Source organism: Notothenia rossii (assembly GCF_949606895.1).
Source record: "Notothenia rossii genome assembly, chromosome: 2".
Taxonomy (NCBI): domain Eukaryota; kingdom Metazoa; phylum Chordata; class Actinopteri; order Perciformes; family Nototheniidae; genus Notothenia; species Notothenia rossii.
This window is the reverse complement of record NC_136904.1, coordinates 37,654,635-37,671,654: the sequence shown is the minus strand read 5'-3', so window position 1 is coordinate 37,671,654 and position 17,020 is coordinate 37,654,635. Positions and strand designations below refer to the sequence as shown.

The 17,020-nt window shown below is 42.2% G+C and overlaps 2 protein-coding genes across 3 annotated transcripts; both read right to left on the bottom strand.

Annotated features, from left to right (window-relative positions):
• Positions 1–7,663: 7,663 nt before the first annotated feature.
• On the bottom strand, positions 7,664–9,174 carry LOC307029555 (uncharacterized protein). Its single transcript, XM_079665632.1, has 3 exons — positions 8,878–9,174; positions 7,988–8,094; positions 7,664–7,746 (listed from the first exon to the last, which is right to left on the bottom strand). The coding sequence occupies exons 1-3, from the start codon at positions 9,026–9,028 to the stop codon at positions 7,681–7,683; spliced, it is 324 nt and encodes a 107-aa protein (XP_079521758.1). The 5' UTR covers positions 9,029–9,174; the 3' UTR covers positions 7,664–7,680.
• A 241-nt stretch (positions 9,175–9,415) lies between these two features.
• On the bottom strand, positions 9,416–16,366 carry LOC307028945 (uncharacterized protein). 2 transcript variants are annotated; one of them, XM_079664356.1, is made up of 9 exons: positions 16,339–16,366; positions 12,441–12,534; positions 11,874–11,988; positions 11,557–11,691; positions 11,275–11,361; positions 10,792–10,899; positions 10,387–10,450; positions 10,060–10,121; positions 9,416–9,715 (listed from the first exon to the last, which is right to left on the bottom strand). In XM_079664356.1, exons 2-9 carry the CDS (start codon positions 12,525–12,527, stop codon positions 9,456–9,458), a joined length of 918 nt encoding a protein of 305 aa, XP_079520482.1. In that variant the 5' UTR covers positions 12,528–12,534; positions 16,339–16,366; the 3' UTR covers positions 9,416–9,455. The 2 variants fall into 2 exon arrangements, with proteins under 2 accessions (XP_079520482.1, XP_079520483.1); XM_079664357.1 differs by lacking the exon at positions 16,339–16,366 and adding an exon at positions 12,702–13,161.
• Between the last annotated feature and the right edge of the window lie 654 nt (positions 16,367–17,020).

Below are 17,020 nucleotides of genomic sequence, written 5' to 3'. Positions count from 1 at the left end.
GGTTGCTATGCAACAACACTAACAGCAAGCGAACATATTAGACAGAGAGCGTTGATCCATTATTTGGCTGTTTATTTACATTAATGTGTATGTTGCTGTTTATTGTGCATCCACTGAAAAATTGTCCAGCATCAGTAGCATGGCTTACGTGGTCACTTGTATAGGTTGAGGTTGTTCGAGGCTGTTGCTTGGCATGGCGAGAATATTGCTCCACTTTCTCCGGTCCCCGAGATTGGGCTTCCAGTAGCTCTGGAGAGAGCTTTCGCACCTGTGGCCACTAACGGTCATAATTTATCTGCTTTGTTTCAAGACCCGCATCAGAAAGCTTTTGAATGGTGGTACTTTTCCAGTTGGTCTACCTGCTCTTCACGTAGCTCTGCATGTCGTAGTTTAGGTGCTTTTTTTTCTGGAGATAGGCACTGCTCAATCCACTCCTCCATAGTAAGACCCCCCCGGAGTTCGAAGTTAATCTTAAATGTTTCCATTTTATGCTTTGTACGTTTGTTTCGTAACGGAAGAAATTGAAATATATTTATAAAACTGACAAGTCAAATCAAGCAATCTGATTGGTCGATAGCGTTTTTGCGGACCTCTTTGATTACAGATTTGAAAACATCGTTGCTTGCTTTAAAAGTAGCACAATTCATTATGTTAAACCTTCAAAAGTATCTAGATATCCCTGCCCTAATGCCAAAGGAACTGCACACTGAATATCTTTTGCCGTTTGATGTCTATATCTGGACCGCTGCGTCAAAAAGGAGGGCTTCTGCCCCGTTACTTCTCCGCTGCTTTCTTGTTGCCTGCAGTTTGCTTTTCAGCCCAACGGTATACTGTTTTTCTCAGACGCGGAGGGATACTGACTTGTTGTGAAAAGTAACTTACAATTCTACCCGTGGTATACGCTCAGTATATCACGGGTAAGAACCAATCAGATTGCTTGATTTGACTTGTCCGTTTTATAACAGTCTTTAAATCTATAGCCTACTGCGCGCGTCGGCTCTCAATACTAAGGACTACTAACCCAGACAGTCTCTCTTGCGACATTGTGCTCCTCAAATATGTCTTTATTAATTTAAGTTTTGAGAAAGATCTCTCAGCACTGGCAACAGTCACGGGTATAGTTAAAAACAATTTCAGTGCTGTGGCAACATCGGGGATACTTGGCAAAATGGACTGATTTTCAATGAGCAGGGTTTGTGCAAGGTCTTTGATTGTTCCACGCTCAATTGTCTTTATGGTAGGCCTAAGAGCATTAGGGACAGGATCTGGAAAGCAAACTCGGCTGACAGGTCGTCTTTATACTGGCCTGATAAAGCACTTGCGGACTCAGACAAATCCTTGTCTGTTGCGCGCAAAAGTTCGCGGGGAAGCAGAAAAGAAAATCGCTGTGCAACTTCGCTCATTCCAACAAATCGATTTTTGAGTTGGGCAACGACAATATCGATATTTGCGTAAAATACCGCCAATCTAAAATGCTCCCCTGGGTCTTGGAGCCGCTGGTCCTCGCAAAGCTCTGAAAATTGCCTCTTTGTGCGCCTTGCGCGTCTGTCTTTGAAGAGACTGTGGACACCCCATGAGGATGCCAGGTCTTGCGCTTGCGCTTTTAAGCCATCAAACTGTCCTCGGAGTTGGGCAAGTGTATCGGTTGCGTTACCAAGCATTGCTGTCGCCTGTAAGAGGTCCACGTCTTTGCGCTGGAGAGCTTGGGACACAATGTTGACTGTTTCAAGGACCTTGCCCTGTATTGTAGTCATTAAAACAAACTCAAAGCTCTCCATGGCCTTTTTCAAGCCAGTCGCCTCGGCACGTTCCTCGCTTTTTTTGGAGAGCAAGTCTATCTTAGTTAGCGCTTGCATAATGTCAGCATAACGGAACCGCAATGATTGGACGGCGTCTTGTCTTGATGCCCATCGTGTCGGGCATAGTCTCTTCAGTGTAGGCTGGCCAGCCTTGGGCATTGAGAGGTGTGTTTCCAAAAGCTCCCATCGTTTGACGCTTCCACTAAAGAATACATATAGCCTTTCAACAGTGTGGTAGAAGTCTTTTATCTCAGGTATATTTTGGCATGCGTCATTGAGTACAAGGTTTAAATTGTGCGCAGCACAATGAATGTACACTGCGTTGGGCTCTTTATCCCTTATGCGTTTTTGTACACCGCAGTAGACACCACTCATATTGCTAGCCCCGTCATATCCCTGTCCACGGCACTTCCCAAGTAGTATCCCCTTTCTCTCCATCGATTCGAGAATTTCTCTCTCTAGACCTGCAGCAGTTTGGTCTGTGACTGCATGGAAGCCCAACATTTTTTTGTTTATTTTCACCTCTGTAGGGTTTCCATTTTCATAATTTGCTATAGTAACATATCTGAACACTTGACTCAGTTGGTCTACTTTTGAAATGTCCTGGGTAGTATCCATTATAATCGAATAGAATTCTGCATTCTGTATGTCTGTAATGATTGTGTCCTGTACTTTTTTCGATAGCAATGAAATTATTTCGTTTTGAGTTTGAGGACTTAGGTAGCGCACCTTCTTTTTGCTTTCAATAAGCCTTTGCAGAACTGGATCATAACGTGCCATAAGTTCTATGGTAGATAAGAAATTACCATTATCTATATCACCTATTTTCTCTCTGTGACCCCGGAAAGCAGAGTTGCGAGAGGCCAGTGTTAGTGCAACATCAGTTATTCTGGTTAGGACCTCGGTCCAAAACCCCACCTCTCTCTTAAACTCAGATGATATTTGCGCGTCAATGGTCAGATTATTTTTCCACGTATCATACACGACACATGAGAATTCGTGTTCCTTAATCTTTTTAGAGAGACCCTGCCAATCATTTATTCCTATTCTCCACGCTTGGTGGAGGTGATGGGCAGACGGTCTGTCACCGAACAGCCAGCACTGCTCACAGTACACCCGGTCCATAGATGGCGAGTAACATAGCCACTTGCGCGGAATTCTACATCCAATTTTAGATGTTTTGTTATAGAACTCTTTTGAAAAGCACCTTCCCTTCCCATCCCTTTTGAATGGCCCTTCAGGCTTGCATGGCCCGTTATTCAGAATGTACCGTTTAACATCATCGTCTTCTAAATCTACAGGGAATTTCCCCCTATCAGTAGGGTATTCAGTCACAGAGTTGTCGCTGGCCAACGTGTCCCTAGGGTGGGTGGGAGCTGCTGTCACCGTCGGGGCACGGCTAGCTGGCTGGGCAACCTTGGCTATGTCTGAACTGGCCTCGGAGGGGGCACAGCTGACTTCTTGCTGACCTGCAAAAATGAACAGATTAGATTCCAATTCCAATGTAACCTGGAGCATACTCTTACTAGTTATGGCGAATAAAACGTTCTATTATTCTAATGTCTAACCTGTCTCGAAGTGCGAGCCACGACTAGCTGGCTCGGCTGTAACGGGGCTGCTGGGCTGTCTGCCTCGACTCGGAGCTGGGGGCCGGGGGCCGGGGGGGGGTTGCTAGCGGTCTATCTGCAGTAACGTTAGAGTCTACGTCTACCTTTGCTGCCTGCCGGAACAATGACGTTATTTTAGGTAGTTTTGCCCTCTCCTGTTCGGCTTTCGCTCTCATTTTGTTTTTCTGAGCACCGCTTGGGTAGTGGCGCTTCATTTTTCATGTTTACCGGCAACGCAACTAATGAACGTTATTTATATGAGCAATGCTTCCCGCTTTGTTTTGAACGCTGCCCAGCCTGCCAATGAACATTAGTTATCAGCCGGCTAGCCCTATCGCAGGTCAGCAAATAATTATAATGATACACTGTTGTACTACTACTGGCAGCGTACACATGACGGGGACGGGGTGCCTAGCAACATAGCAGGGAGGGGGGGGCCCCGCCCTCTGCGCCCTGTTCCCGCGTTACGAAATCTAAGAGGATAGCCTACAGTGGGGGTGGGGCCCCCTAAGGTCCGGGGCTCCCCCGCACTGCGGGGGGTGCGGGGGCCTCCACTACGCCACTGGCTGCAATATAAGTTAGTGTGCATGTTGTCGGACGTCCACTAACTAACGTAAGGCGTTCACACAGGATCTGCTGGTCATATGATGTCCTCATGAACAGAAACACAAGCGGCCCGCTGGACTCAGATCGCTGGATACTTCATCACTCCTCCGCTGCTCCGGTTCAAGTCCGGGCTGCGGTGGTTTGTTGATACAGGTCGTCTTCTTCTGTTTGCTTTAATCGAGGCTACGTAGTTATGCAGCGCCCCCATCGGCAGTAAATGGAAGTACTACAAAGAACCCCGTTTAGTGCAATTATTTCACAAGTTTTGTATACACAGCTCGAAAAATATTACCGAGGTCCGGACCTCGGTGCCCTCAATGGTAGATACGGCCATGACTAAAGTGTGTCGGAGCGCTAGCCAATAGAAGCATGAGTGTAACACAGTGGCCCTTTCTCATTTCTCTAATTCCCCTCCTCAATTCCTATCCTCGTGTCTTAGTCTTACCCACAGGAGATGCGAGCGGAGGGGAAGCAGCAGACGGTTAGAGAAATGAGAAATCCTCTCCTCTGAGCGGTAATTTTAAAGAGACGTCCCTTAATGATGACAGAAGGCACAGCAGCCCTCTGTCTGATGGACAGAACTGTGGTCATGATGACATATATTTACTTTTAATTAATTCACAGTGTGGTATAATGAGACAATAACAGGCTACATATACGGACATATATACACACACACATATATATTTATATTTATATAAATATATACAATTTCAGATTCAAATAAGTATGAGAGCACTCTCATAATAACGTAACACTATCAGAGACTGGATATATTCACCTCTCTCTGGTCGCTACAATGGGGAAAATAAATTATGGACCAAAAGTTGTATTTACAAGTATTAAAAGTAAGCATAGGACACCAAACCAACTGAGACCTGTCTGTCCGCCGTACCACACGCACCTACACACTGTACCACACACACACAGCTCCTAAAGCATATAATAGGCTATATATCAGGATACAGCCGTTGGGTATTTTATTATGTGAAGCACTAAATGGTTTTAGAAAAATATCGACTCTTTGTTTGTAGATATCTACTAAACTAAAACATACAAATAAAGAGAGTAATGTAGGCCTGTTATACAGAGTGATATATGTTATACACACTGCTCTGCTTTCTGCACGGACCTCACAGCTGTTCTCACAGTAAACACATACCTGCCAACCCTACCGATTTGGGAGTCGACCGCTTTTGACATGTTTCTACCGCGTACCGATTTAGCTGGCTTTTCCTTCCGAATTTTATTCTTCCCAAATTATAAAAAATAAAACTGACACTCCATAGACACTGGACTCGACTTTTAGCGGAAACCGATTGCAGCGTGTCTGTGATCCCATTATACAAACAGTCCACTGTGTTTCTGAAAGAGAAACAACGTGCAGAGGAAGGGCAGCGTTACCACCGGCACTGCGGTCAAGCCAGCCTCCACTTCGGAAAACACAGTCAAGCCAGCCTGCCGCAGTCCCCCGGGACTGATAATAATCAGTCATCAATCCCAAATGAGTTTAGGGGAACAGAGACGAGGCATTTGAGTCCTGCAGGGTTTCCCCGTTAATATCAGTGTCTCGAAAACACAGTTGGTGACTGAAAGACATCCAGTGTTTGTTTTTATCCAGAAGCATCCTACAGTGTCTCAACTGAAAGAGGACCACAAACACACACAAAATATAATACAATTTTGAGATTTTGGGATATTTATCTCCCATTCTTTCACTTTTTCTGACATTTTCAAAACCAAATATGTCCTTAATGTCTCTATTTAGTGAACTACAGCAATCTGAAAGCTTGTAGGCTACATTATTTATGTCACACTGCAAAAAACATACAGGAAATGACTTTTTTAATTCTGTATTTTCTGATTTATGGCGCAACACAAAGATATAATTGGTCTGTGCAAACCTTTGACTTTTATGTCAACAACATGAAACAAGAATATGAACCTGGCTTTATCCAATGTTCACACAAGAATTCTGGCTTTCCTACATCCTTACGGCCCGTCCACACACAGGCATGAAAAAAATCTTGATGCTGGGCGTGTCTGAAGCTTGGCGATTTTTTGCGACCAACGCGACCAATAACCAATCACATGAATCTCCCGCCCCCGATATACAAAGCAATAGCAATGTTAAAACGAAGTAAACTGGATATAAACTCCCCAAACAGGCAAAAACCTACCAGTTTCACCCACTGTCTCAGCCACCTCCCTCCATGCCTGGTTCTTCCGGTTTGTATCCCGGTAAATAGTTCTGGTCGTAAAGAACCAGGTGATTTGCTACCGTAAGTTCTCGTTTGGAATGTGAGGAAATGAACTGCGGTCTGGCTCTCCCAGCTTGCACGCAGTTTGATTGGCTAGCGCTTGTACTGGCGGTATTTGCATAAACGCGATTTGATTGGCTGATGCCAGCTTCGAAAGCATCGGAAGCATCAAAAGTTGAGCCTCCTCGATGCTCGATCCTCGGTCCTCGAAGTGCATTTTGAGAAATTAGATGTCCTTCAACATGGAGCGCTGAAATCCATTTCCGGGTCACTACCGGAGGACCGAAGAGTCGAGGAGTCGAGGAGGGGAAATTAGTGAAATGAGAAAGGGCCAAAGATGTACCTGTCTTACAGAAGTAAACAAAGGAGTCCAATGTAGGCCTTAACAGGAAGGACTTGGGGGGGGGGGGGGGGATTTTAGACTTTGCAGATCATTGACATGCATACAAACCTATATAGCATCCCAGCTAACAATTGCACGTGGCTGCCACGTTACAGCCACGTGATGCTGTTGTTGTGACAACGTGGCAATTTACGTGGAGGCCACGTGATTTTGTATGGTTGAAATAACGTGGTCACCACATTGAAATGTAACGTTGAAATGTAACGTTCACACCACCTTTAGACCACTTTCTATTTGCAATTATATTTTCTTTCGATGAGCTTTAATTATGTCAAAGTAATCAACACAACTCAAATTTTAATAATACACTTCTTAGACAATTTTATTTGCATTTCAATGGTTCAAATGCATAATACATCATGACACGATTCAAATTGACAGATAGATATATATCAATAAGAAATTCCATAAACCCATAATTAATTTTAGGACATGTAGACAGTAGAATAATATTTTTTATCATATTTCTACAATTATGGAAATGTAAATATTCTCTGCAAACTTAAGGTGTATAAGTAACCAGTTTAATTTGTATGTTCCTGAACAAAAGAACATAATGAAGCCATGGTCAAATGTAGTAACACAAAGAGGGATATAAATGATATCAATTGCAATCTCTTTATATGAAGGCATAACAGGTTTACCTAAACTACTTTCTAAGTACCTCAAGGAAATAACCTAACAATAGATAAAACATTGTCCAAGGTAATACAATAATAGCTGGCCAGCTGAACATTTGTGGCTTTCGAACCGAGACCTTGTAGACTAAATGAACATTTACGTTGGTGGCGCTATATGTATTTATTCAGTTATTATATATATGAATGGCAGTAACATGTATCTACTACGTAGGTGAATTTAAATGAAATAAAATATTTATTTATTCAGTTATTATATTTTTTGTACAAGCTGGCCGAAACGTCCGCCCCGACAAATATACCTGGCCAAAACGTCCGTTGGCCGAAACGTCCGTGCACCAATGACCATGCATAATATGTGAAATGTTAATCTGAATCTGTATCTGTATCGACTGCAGATGCGACGCTCTTCCTTCTCTTTGCAGCAGGTTCCTAAAAAGCAAGAACGCACATTAGGGAATACAGGGTATATTAGAAAATAAAATCCTTAATTGTTCCTAATTGATGAGTAGTGATAATGATAACTAATTTTGTGAGAATGCAAAGATTTAAGTACTGATGACACATACTATATGTCAAAGTGGTAAATGTATGTGATATGTAAATGCTTTATTGACAGACATTTGGAGAGATGGACCAAATATTTAAGTAAGTCACTAGAATCCACTATCACCTTGTATTTTGGCCCTCCTTTTTTCTTCGGTGCATATTTTAGATTTTCGGACAGTTGCTCCTCCACCTCGGAAGCCTTGGCTTTAGGATGGTTTTTCAAGCATGCTCCTGTAGGAAAAGTAGCACAAAACTGCTAACCCCAAGCAATGCACGGAAGAAAGGAAGAGTAACAAGTATATGTACAGGTGAAAGAATTAACACTAAAACAACTATTCCTCACAAATCTTATCTAAATAATCCTAAGGCAGTTTTATATTTTAATATTTGTAATTAGAATGGTATTCACAGACGAACACAGGATGCATCCCCCAAATCTTTACTGGCACCAAATATTCAAGATGGCCAGACAAATGGGTTTCTTGCTGAACCATTTCCCTCATTATCATGATCACCCACTGGGGACCAGTATCTCGCACTTGGGACCAATATCCCCATTAGCGCCGATGTAGGATCAATATCCCCCATTATCACCCACCTGGGACCATTATCGCTAACCGAGATGATTACCCCCCATGAACAGCTGAAAAATGTACGCGGTAGTATGGCCAAACCCCGGAGAAAAATTAAGAAAATCCAAGATGGCCACAACAATAAAGATATAAAAATAGAATCAGCACCAAAATCATGAGGGTTCTTGGCCCATGAATGACCAATACTCATACAAATAAGTAAATTAGAATGTCACATAGTTTTTGAAAGATCCACTAACGAAGATGCAGACCCAGACACGTACCCACTCATGCACATGAAACATAACATCCCCAAAATGGTCGTTTCGGTTATAATAAATGATAATCAACATGTTATATTGAGTATCTCTGGAGTGCATCAGGCGAGCTTCATAAAATACTGAAGAAGCAATTGCATGCCATTTATGACTTAAACACTTACTGATGAGGACCTTGGTGACCGACAGGTCAATCAACGCGTTCTTGCCCTTCTTTCCCTTGAGGCTATACGTTGACCATAAGGCATTGGTTCCCAACTTGGAGAGCATCCTCCGGATGGTGTCTCCGATGTTGTGGCCACCCAACGAAGTCATATAGCATGTCTGCAATGTAGATAATTAGTTTTCTTAGTAAAAAACCCTTGAGTACATCCAAGTGAAAATGCTAAATTGTCAGATATATATAACAAAGGCAGCATTGAATATAACTACTACAGTTTTGAAATAATTCAGTGGTCCCAATTATGTCTATCTATCTATCTATCTATCTATCTATCTATCTATCTATCTATCTATCTATCTATCTATCTATCTATCTATCTATCTATGCCTGCCTGCCTGCCTGCTGCCTGCTTAGGTGCCTGTCTGCCTGACTGTCCGTCTGCCTGCCTGTTTAGCTGTCTGTGTGCCTGCCTGCCTGTCTGCCTATCTGTCTGTATACCTGTCTGTATGTGTGCCTGCCTGCCTGCCTGTCTGTCTTGGTGTCTGCCTATCTGTCTCTTTGGAAGATGGAGTTACTTCTTCATAAAATGTAAGCGATTCTTAACAAAATAAGTTTTTCTTTCACAATGGAACATACCAATTGTCTCTTGAAGGCCTTATCTGTAAGCCTCTCACAAAGCCTATCCAGCTCCTCAGTACTGCTGACAGGGTCTGGTAGTACATCGTCCAACTCCTCTCCTGCTGCTCTGCTGGCACTTGTCAAGAAGCTCAGCATTCTAAGGATTTCCCCCTGTGACTCTTCAAGGTTTTGCATACGCATCAGCATCCTGCTCTGGAATCCTGTAGCAAGATAACACAATTCCACATTTTTAAATACTATGCTTAGAATTTGCATCTATTCACCCACATACATGTATAATGCATTAAGGCAATTGCGACAAATGATTCATTACATTTCATGTTGCGTTGAAGTTAAACACATATTTCAAGCAACGGCAAGTGCTAGATCCCAAGCTAAACGTAAATGGAATGAGAAAAAAATGCGAAAAGGATGCCATAATCATCAATCAATTTGTCTCAAAAGAACACAATGTTTAGAATGAAGAAATCAAAATTGAATATTTTCTGGATCACAATTTTGAAAAATATTCTTGAAGTAAAACTGTTACATTAGGCTTTGTTACCTGTTGGCTCACTTTCAGGATTTATTGCAGCAGATGTAGAAGCTCTGGGTGTTGTGGGGGTGCTGAAAACATAATATGAAATTATTACTTCACTGCAGTACATGCCAACAGTAAGCCATAGTTACATGGCATGAGTAGTAACAGAGATTCGCTACAGCTTAATATCAGATTGGTCTAATGTACTACATGTACTAGTCTAAATGCTTTAGCACAGGGTGACTGTACCAATGAATGGCCTAGACCAATCATGGTGAGCAATGAGATATACATGTACGTACTACTCTCAGTAAATACTTGGGTAAAACTACAAAGCCTCAGATTCCTTACCTGGTATGGAAGGGTTGCTTTCCTCCACGATGATCCTCAGACAGTCGTGCACTTGAAGTCATCACTGTATACAGAGATAGTAATGTCATTAATTTATAAATGTCTGTATCAGAATATTTAAATTAATATAAAGTGAAAGGCTAAATGGAGCAAAGTGAAAACAGTGGTGCCCCTTTTGAGTGACCTCATTTTAAGACCACCTCTCTTGGGAGACCACTACAGCATGCACCAATGGCTACACATCCCATGCTATTGAACCTCTTATGAGAGACCACCCTTTATGACAGATCGGTTTGGCTTGGCAGATGGGGTGGTCTCTCAAGAGGACCAATGTATATCATTACTCGAAACAGTTTTTTTTTTTAAATATGAAGACAAATGCACAATGTCAATAGTCCTAAATACCTGATCTTGTGTCACTGTTAGGACACACAGGAGACTGGATTCTATGCCCAGAAATAGACCTGGAAGGGGTACTGGTACTTGGTGATATCGCTCTCGGTGCAGAACAGCCTTAAACAGAATTTAATGAGTGCGGTTATCGATAAAACATTATTAATGCATTTTTCATTAGGACATGAAAGCAATACTTTATTTTCAATGCAAGAAGATACTCCCAAAATATCAATTTACCGGTACTGATCTACCTGGTACTGCATAAATGTCTGTACCAAAAAGTAATCATTGTTCTATATGTCAAAATAGCCCATAGTTAGCCAGTTAGATACTGTGTTTAAGAAAAGGTTGGACCTCCTGGGAATAAAATTTGCATACAAGCAAATGCTGTTTTTTTCCTTTTGTGACTCAAGCTTCATGTTGAAACTAAAATAATTGAAATTAACAGTTGAGGATATAGCTCTACTTGATCCTTGTGCCAACCTCATTTACCATTTGTCCGTTGAGGAGGTGTTGGTAGCTCGGCCAGAACTAGAGCAGGGACACTGTCACTTGCCTCCAGTATCTCCCCTTCTTCGTCTGTATTAACATTATTTAATAAAGATTAACAGGTGAAGTGAAGCACCACATTAAATGACATTTAATAAAGAAAACTGAAAGGTTTAATATTTCTGATTCCGTTGAACTGTTTTTCTATTAATTTGTGGCAATTATGAAGCCATCTATGTCGTCACATATTTAAATATACTCTTATGCCCAATCCTCTGTATTTACCATCAGCATCTTCAGTTTCTGAAACCTGAAACTTTGCAGGCTTCTTAGTTTTCCGTCGACATTCTTCTGTGTCAGTCTCTACATTGGAGGTATCCTCAGCCTTTCTCGCCCTTTCTTGAGCCTTCTCATAGGTGTCTGAAGTTGGAAACAATATGTTATATTAAGAGACCTGATATACTGACAAGGTAATAAAATTAACGTCATTCTGTTTCCTTTTTTCACTTCAATTTATTACAGTTCCCGCTTAGTACACAAAACTAGCATGAATTATGTACTTAATCTAACATTTCAAACTGTAAATATTAAATGCTTCCTACCTCCAAATGAAAATATCCTAACTTCATAAAGCTTCCATTTCTCTTTGTCAGGCAGCTCCCCTCTCCTGGCTTTTGAAGAGGCTCCACCCCTTGCTGGCCAATAGCAACACAGACGCTGAAATATAACAACAGCGACTGAATGTAGTTTAAATGTTTTAATGAATTGCGTAGTGATATACAGTGGTCCTGTATTGAGATCAAGGGCTATACATCCCATGTTATTGAAACTCTTATGAGAAGTGACCTCTCTTAAGAGACCACTTTTTTGGCCCAAGGGGTGGTCTCACGAGGCCTGTAGATAGTAAAGATGATAAAAGCTTAAGGCGCAGTCACCGAAATGTCACTAACACCCCCCCCCCCCCCCTTGACTCCTGTGGAGGGAGTGGAAAAGTGCGTCCACCAGTGGGAAAAAGGGCCAAAATTCCTCTAAAGGGGGAAGAAAAGCCCCCTAGACACCACCGCCCCAACCAACCACATATGTGAAACGCTTTAAGTTCCATTTTTTATCAAACGGCTGCAAACCCATATATTTGACAATGTTCCAAGTACATGCATGTATTTACTTACATCTCTTGTTGACTGTATCCATGACTTGTGGACGACTTCAACAGCCATCTCGTCCACAAACTCTACTACAACAAATTCGCCCGACATCTTTTACCTGAAGACCAAGACACAAAAGCTGTTTATCACTAAGCTTACTATCATATATTTAATTGCTACATCATCTGTGGTATACTTTGGATAAACTATAACCCATGCAGAACAACTAAATACTTGCAAACTTTGTAGCAGTGGTGCTTATTGAAATGAAATAATGCACTTAACTATTATAATCCATGCAGAATGGTAAGAAACACCGCCTTTCTGCCATTCCCTTTCTCAACCATGATGGCTTTAGTGTGGAGGCTTTTTCTTGTCAGGAGCTTCATGCAGCTGTCGTTCAAGTGGATGCAATATACTCCAATAATCTGGGAATCGCAGGGCTCCATGAAGACAGATTCAGTTCTGTTGTACACCCTGCACAACACTTTCTTATTTCCCTCTTCATCTTTCTCATTTGATAAAGCCACCGCCTCACAACAAGATGGACCATCCAAAATAAATGCATTGTTCGGCTTCTGTAGTTGCATGGTGCTTTCTGCCCTTGTCAAACATGTTGTGCATGGAGCGTTTTCCAACTCGTGAATCCTTTTCACAATCTGTGCCAGGGCATTCTTCCCAGAACGGACCATTCTCTTCATCTTATGGAGGTAGTTTTCAAATGGGAAGGCCGCACAGCTGTCCAGGCTTCCAAACCGCTCAGCCTCAGCGGATATGTGGAGCATGGCATGCACGTTGTACACAAGGAACTCCTTGCCATAGAGTTCACGACCCCTCCGTACAAAGTAGACTAAAAGGTTGTGAGCATACTCCTTATGAATTTGCACAAGAGTTGGTGAAACAAGAATGCACATAGCAACAGATATGGCCATGAAATGATCATAAAGGTCATTCCTAAGAATGCCTTTGAGCACCAGCTTTCCTGTTGACAGCAAAAATTGACGGTACTCAGTAGCCTTCCATCTTTCAATATCTCCAAGGCCTCTGGGTTTCCGCGCAAAACTATTTGGAATACACCTCCGAAGGTCCAGAAGTTTTTCACTGATTTCTTCTATGTGTGTCGCAGGGAGCCTCATTTCCTTTTTGCCTCTGACCCACAGAAGAATTAGCCTTCGTGTGACCCCAAGACAGGCCTGGTGCATATAATCCATAGAAAATACATTCACAGCATCCACTTGAAGAATAGTGAAAGGGGAAACTCCTTTATGGTGTTCTTCTTGAGACTGATCCCTGAATGACTGGTTTGTTCTTAGCACAATGTTGTCAATGTCTTGGTATGTCAGCCTGCCATACCAAACACCTCTCTGCGTACATTTTTCACAACCGTAGTATCCAGAATACTGTTTTGTAGCCCGCACCATTGCTTTTGCAGGAGCATCGCAAACGATGCACTTCAGTATCACTTGAATTGCATTGTCCTTGTACTGAATGCCATGTTGCAAGATGTGATTCAATTCTGTTATTGTGTCAAGTAAGAAATCTAAATTGCTTGGTTTTGAATTGCCACATGTTATGGCAACAGGGAAGACAGTGACTGGTTCCATCATTATTGCACACAAGACTGGCCACACACATGTATTCGAGCTGCGGAAAAGAGGGAGACCATCGATATTGAAAGCAATTTCAATGCTGTCTGTATTGTGCAGTATTTCCTGGGGTACTTGTCCAAGGTCTTCACCAAGGAATCTTCAAGTCCCAAATATACATAACTCATGCCCGATTTTTCTTCAGTTGTCACCTTCTTGTCTGTTTTTAATAACGTACGAGCTGTTGATGGCAGATTCTTATGTCCAATCTTCTTGAACACTTTGAGTAGGTCATCTACTGCCATATGTTTTATTTGGTGTGCATTGACCCATGGCACTAAGTATTCAGCTACCGGTACATGTTGTTCTTCTTCTTCTGATTCAGATGAAAGGATGACTGGATTTGCGTCAATGAAGTCCCACATTGACCCATCATCATCGCTCTCAGCATCAGCATTTTGTCCATTTTCTTCTTCCACAGACTCGCTTTCCAAAGTAACATGTTCGTTCATTGGAACATCAGCTGCCTCATCTGAATTGCATGCAACATCTAACACAAAGTCAGTAATGTCACCATCACTGTCACTGTGTCTTGTCTGGACCTTTTTATTCATACGTGATGCCGATCTTTGGGCTGAAACCCACTTTCTATTGTATTGTGTACGACGCCGCCTCTTCTCATCCATTTTGCTGCAAAACAAGATTGCGCATGCATATGATCAAATTAAAATAAAAAAACATGCCCATGCAGGGGTGGATCCAGGAATTGAAAATAGGGGGGGGGGGGGGGGGGGCAAGCCCCCCTGGATACACTACTGCCATGCACCACTGCCTGCACGGTAAGATTCTATGTTCCTCATTTCTTTTAAGTTAAGAATATGAGCGATCAACAAATATTACTACTTTTTGCCCCATTGCAATTTGTACAAGGTTTAGTTGCAAATGCTGATGGAAGACTATTGATTACTTCAGGATGTTACTTTTCCCAACTTAATCAACTTAAATAAATTCAGGGCAAAAGATAATCATAAAAACATCATTTCAACTGGCTGAAAACTATAAACCAATGTCCATTCAAAAACATAAAGAGTATGTTACTCTGAAAAGTTGAATTTTGCATAGATCTAGACTACATAAAAAATATATATATATATAGCAGCCATAATTTAGCATCCTCTAGCTTTCTTGATGGAAATTCACTAAAAATCTGCAGTGTTCAACTTCACATTGTCTTCTAAATTACCCTTCTAAAGTTCTATAACCTTAAATACCAACTTCTAGCATTGAAGGACCTAAACACAGTGTGTACCTGTGTTTAGGTCTTTCTTAGCCAACTTCATGCTCTATTATTAATCTACAATAAAGAGCCAGCGACGGATCCAAAGGGGGCGGGGGGTGCATTGCAGCAAGGGGCGCATGCCCCCCCCCCCCCCATATGTGTTGTCCTAGACTGTGTAATTTCAGACCAGGATGTCCCTATTAAACTTGTGGTTGCCCCCCCCCCCCCCCCCCCTATTGGTCGCCGAAATCACATACAGTCAAGCTGTGTCCACAGTCAAGCTGTGTCCACGTATGCATGCATATACTATTACTATGGCCCAACACTACGAGACTGCCAACGAAGCACAGCACTGGTCGCCCTACTCCTGGTGCCCGCCCCCCCCCCCCCCTGCCACCAAAACAGTACCACTCTACGTCCAGCCCCCCCCCCCCCTCCTCCTCCTCCTCCCGCCCGCCACAACTACAGATACATGCCTGCCTTACCGATCTACGTCCACACTCTCCCTCTCCTCCTCCCGCCCGCCACAACTAGTCTACAGACATTGGCGCGACGCGGTAACTTTGCTGGCTCGCTGCCAACTTTGCTGCAGCCTCTTGGAACTAACTAACTGTATGATCACTGTTGACTCTCGAGTGGTTGTAAAACTACTATAATCTGATAATGGCGGTTACGAGGGCTGGGTACAGCGTGGGCGCGCGTGGCTAGCTCTATTAGGCTTGCCCATGGTCAGCCTGTCGTAAATTCCTTTACATTCCCATAGAGTACGTTCGTCTATTAACTGGGTAGTCGCTATCTATTGAAAAGTCGGGACATATCTCAACCAGATATAGATCTCCCACGGATTTAATGTAAGCTTTGTTCACACAGCCCAGCGGCCCTGCTGAAAAAAACAACATGGAGGCCGAGTCCGAGATTAGGCCACACATGAGGCCACAAGGCACCTGCTTAATTTCGGCAGAAAAAGTGTAAAATATGCTGAGAGCTGTGCATAGAACACTCCCCCATATGTTCATGACCCGAATTACAAAACTTTAAAAAAGGATGGCTTCCTTACCTGCAAGTATATATTGAAAGTTCTTGACTTGAATAAAAAAACCGCGGTTTAGGCCTAACCAGCGCCGTATAGATAGCCGTATAGATAGAAGAGTTACGACAGCGGAAGTCCAAAAACGGTTATCGTCACGTGGTTCATGCAGACGAGAATCGTTCACCGGAAGTTCATGGCGGGCAATGTGAATGCATTGATAACAGGAGATAGAACTTCGACTTTTGGTAATTATTAGTGAATAAAGGTTTTGATTTGCAATATTTATACAACAAATCGATATGTGTATGTATTTACATCAATATGTTTTAAAAAATAAAATAGAATTTGCTAATATTAAGTGATAATATTAGGATTAGTGTGAACAACTAGTTTACATGTTAGGCTAACAGTGCCTTGGTTAAAGAGCCTGTTGCTGTTTATTTATAGCTTTGAATTCTTTCAAACCAATATTATCTTCTTAAACTTGTATAGTAGTCAGGAGCATCACTTTCTAATGTTTATTGATATATTTAGAGGGAGGGGATCTAAAGGAATGCTTCAAAATTCAGATTAGATTAATTTCTACCATTTTCTTAAATTCATGGTAGTTTCAGTAATCCCATGGTAATTGAGGACACAAGTTATCTAAATGACTAATGTCATCTTTATGGCTTTCAGAAAGGACAGGAGACCGACAGGTGACTATCAA

Coding starts and splice junctions, on each gene's coding strand:
- LOC307029555 (XM_079665632.1), bottom strand. CDS start 9,028: ATGACTTCGTTGGGTGGCCACAACATCGGAGACACCATCCGGAGGATG. Junction 8,095..8,877: donor GGTCACCAAGGTCCTCATCA/GTAAGTGTTTAA, acceptor CTTTTCCTACAG/GAGCATGCTTGAAAAACCAT. Junction 7,747..7,987: donor AAGGAGGGCCAAAATACAAG/GTGATAGTGGAT, acceptor CTTGCTTTTTAG/GAACCTGCTGCAAAGAGAAG.
- LOC307028945 (XM_079664356.1), bottom strand. CDS start 12,527: ATGTCGGGCGAATTTGTTGTAGTAGAGTTTGTGGACGAGATGGCTGTT. Junction 11,362..11,556: donor AGAAACTGAAGATGCTGATG/GTAAATACAGAG, acceptor ATGTTAATACAG/ACGAAGAAGGGGAGATACTG. Junction 10,122..10,386: donor AAGCAACCCTTCCATACCAG/GTAAGGAATCTG, acceptor TTATGTTTTCAG/CACCCCCACAACACCCAGAG.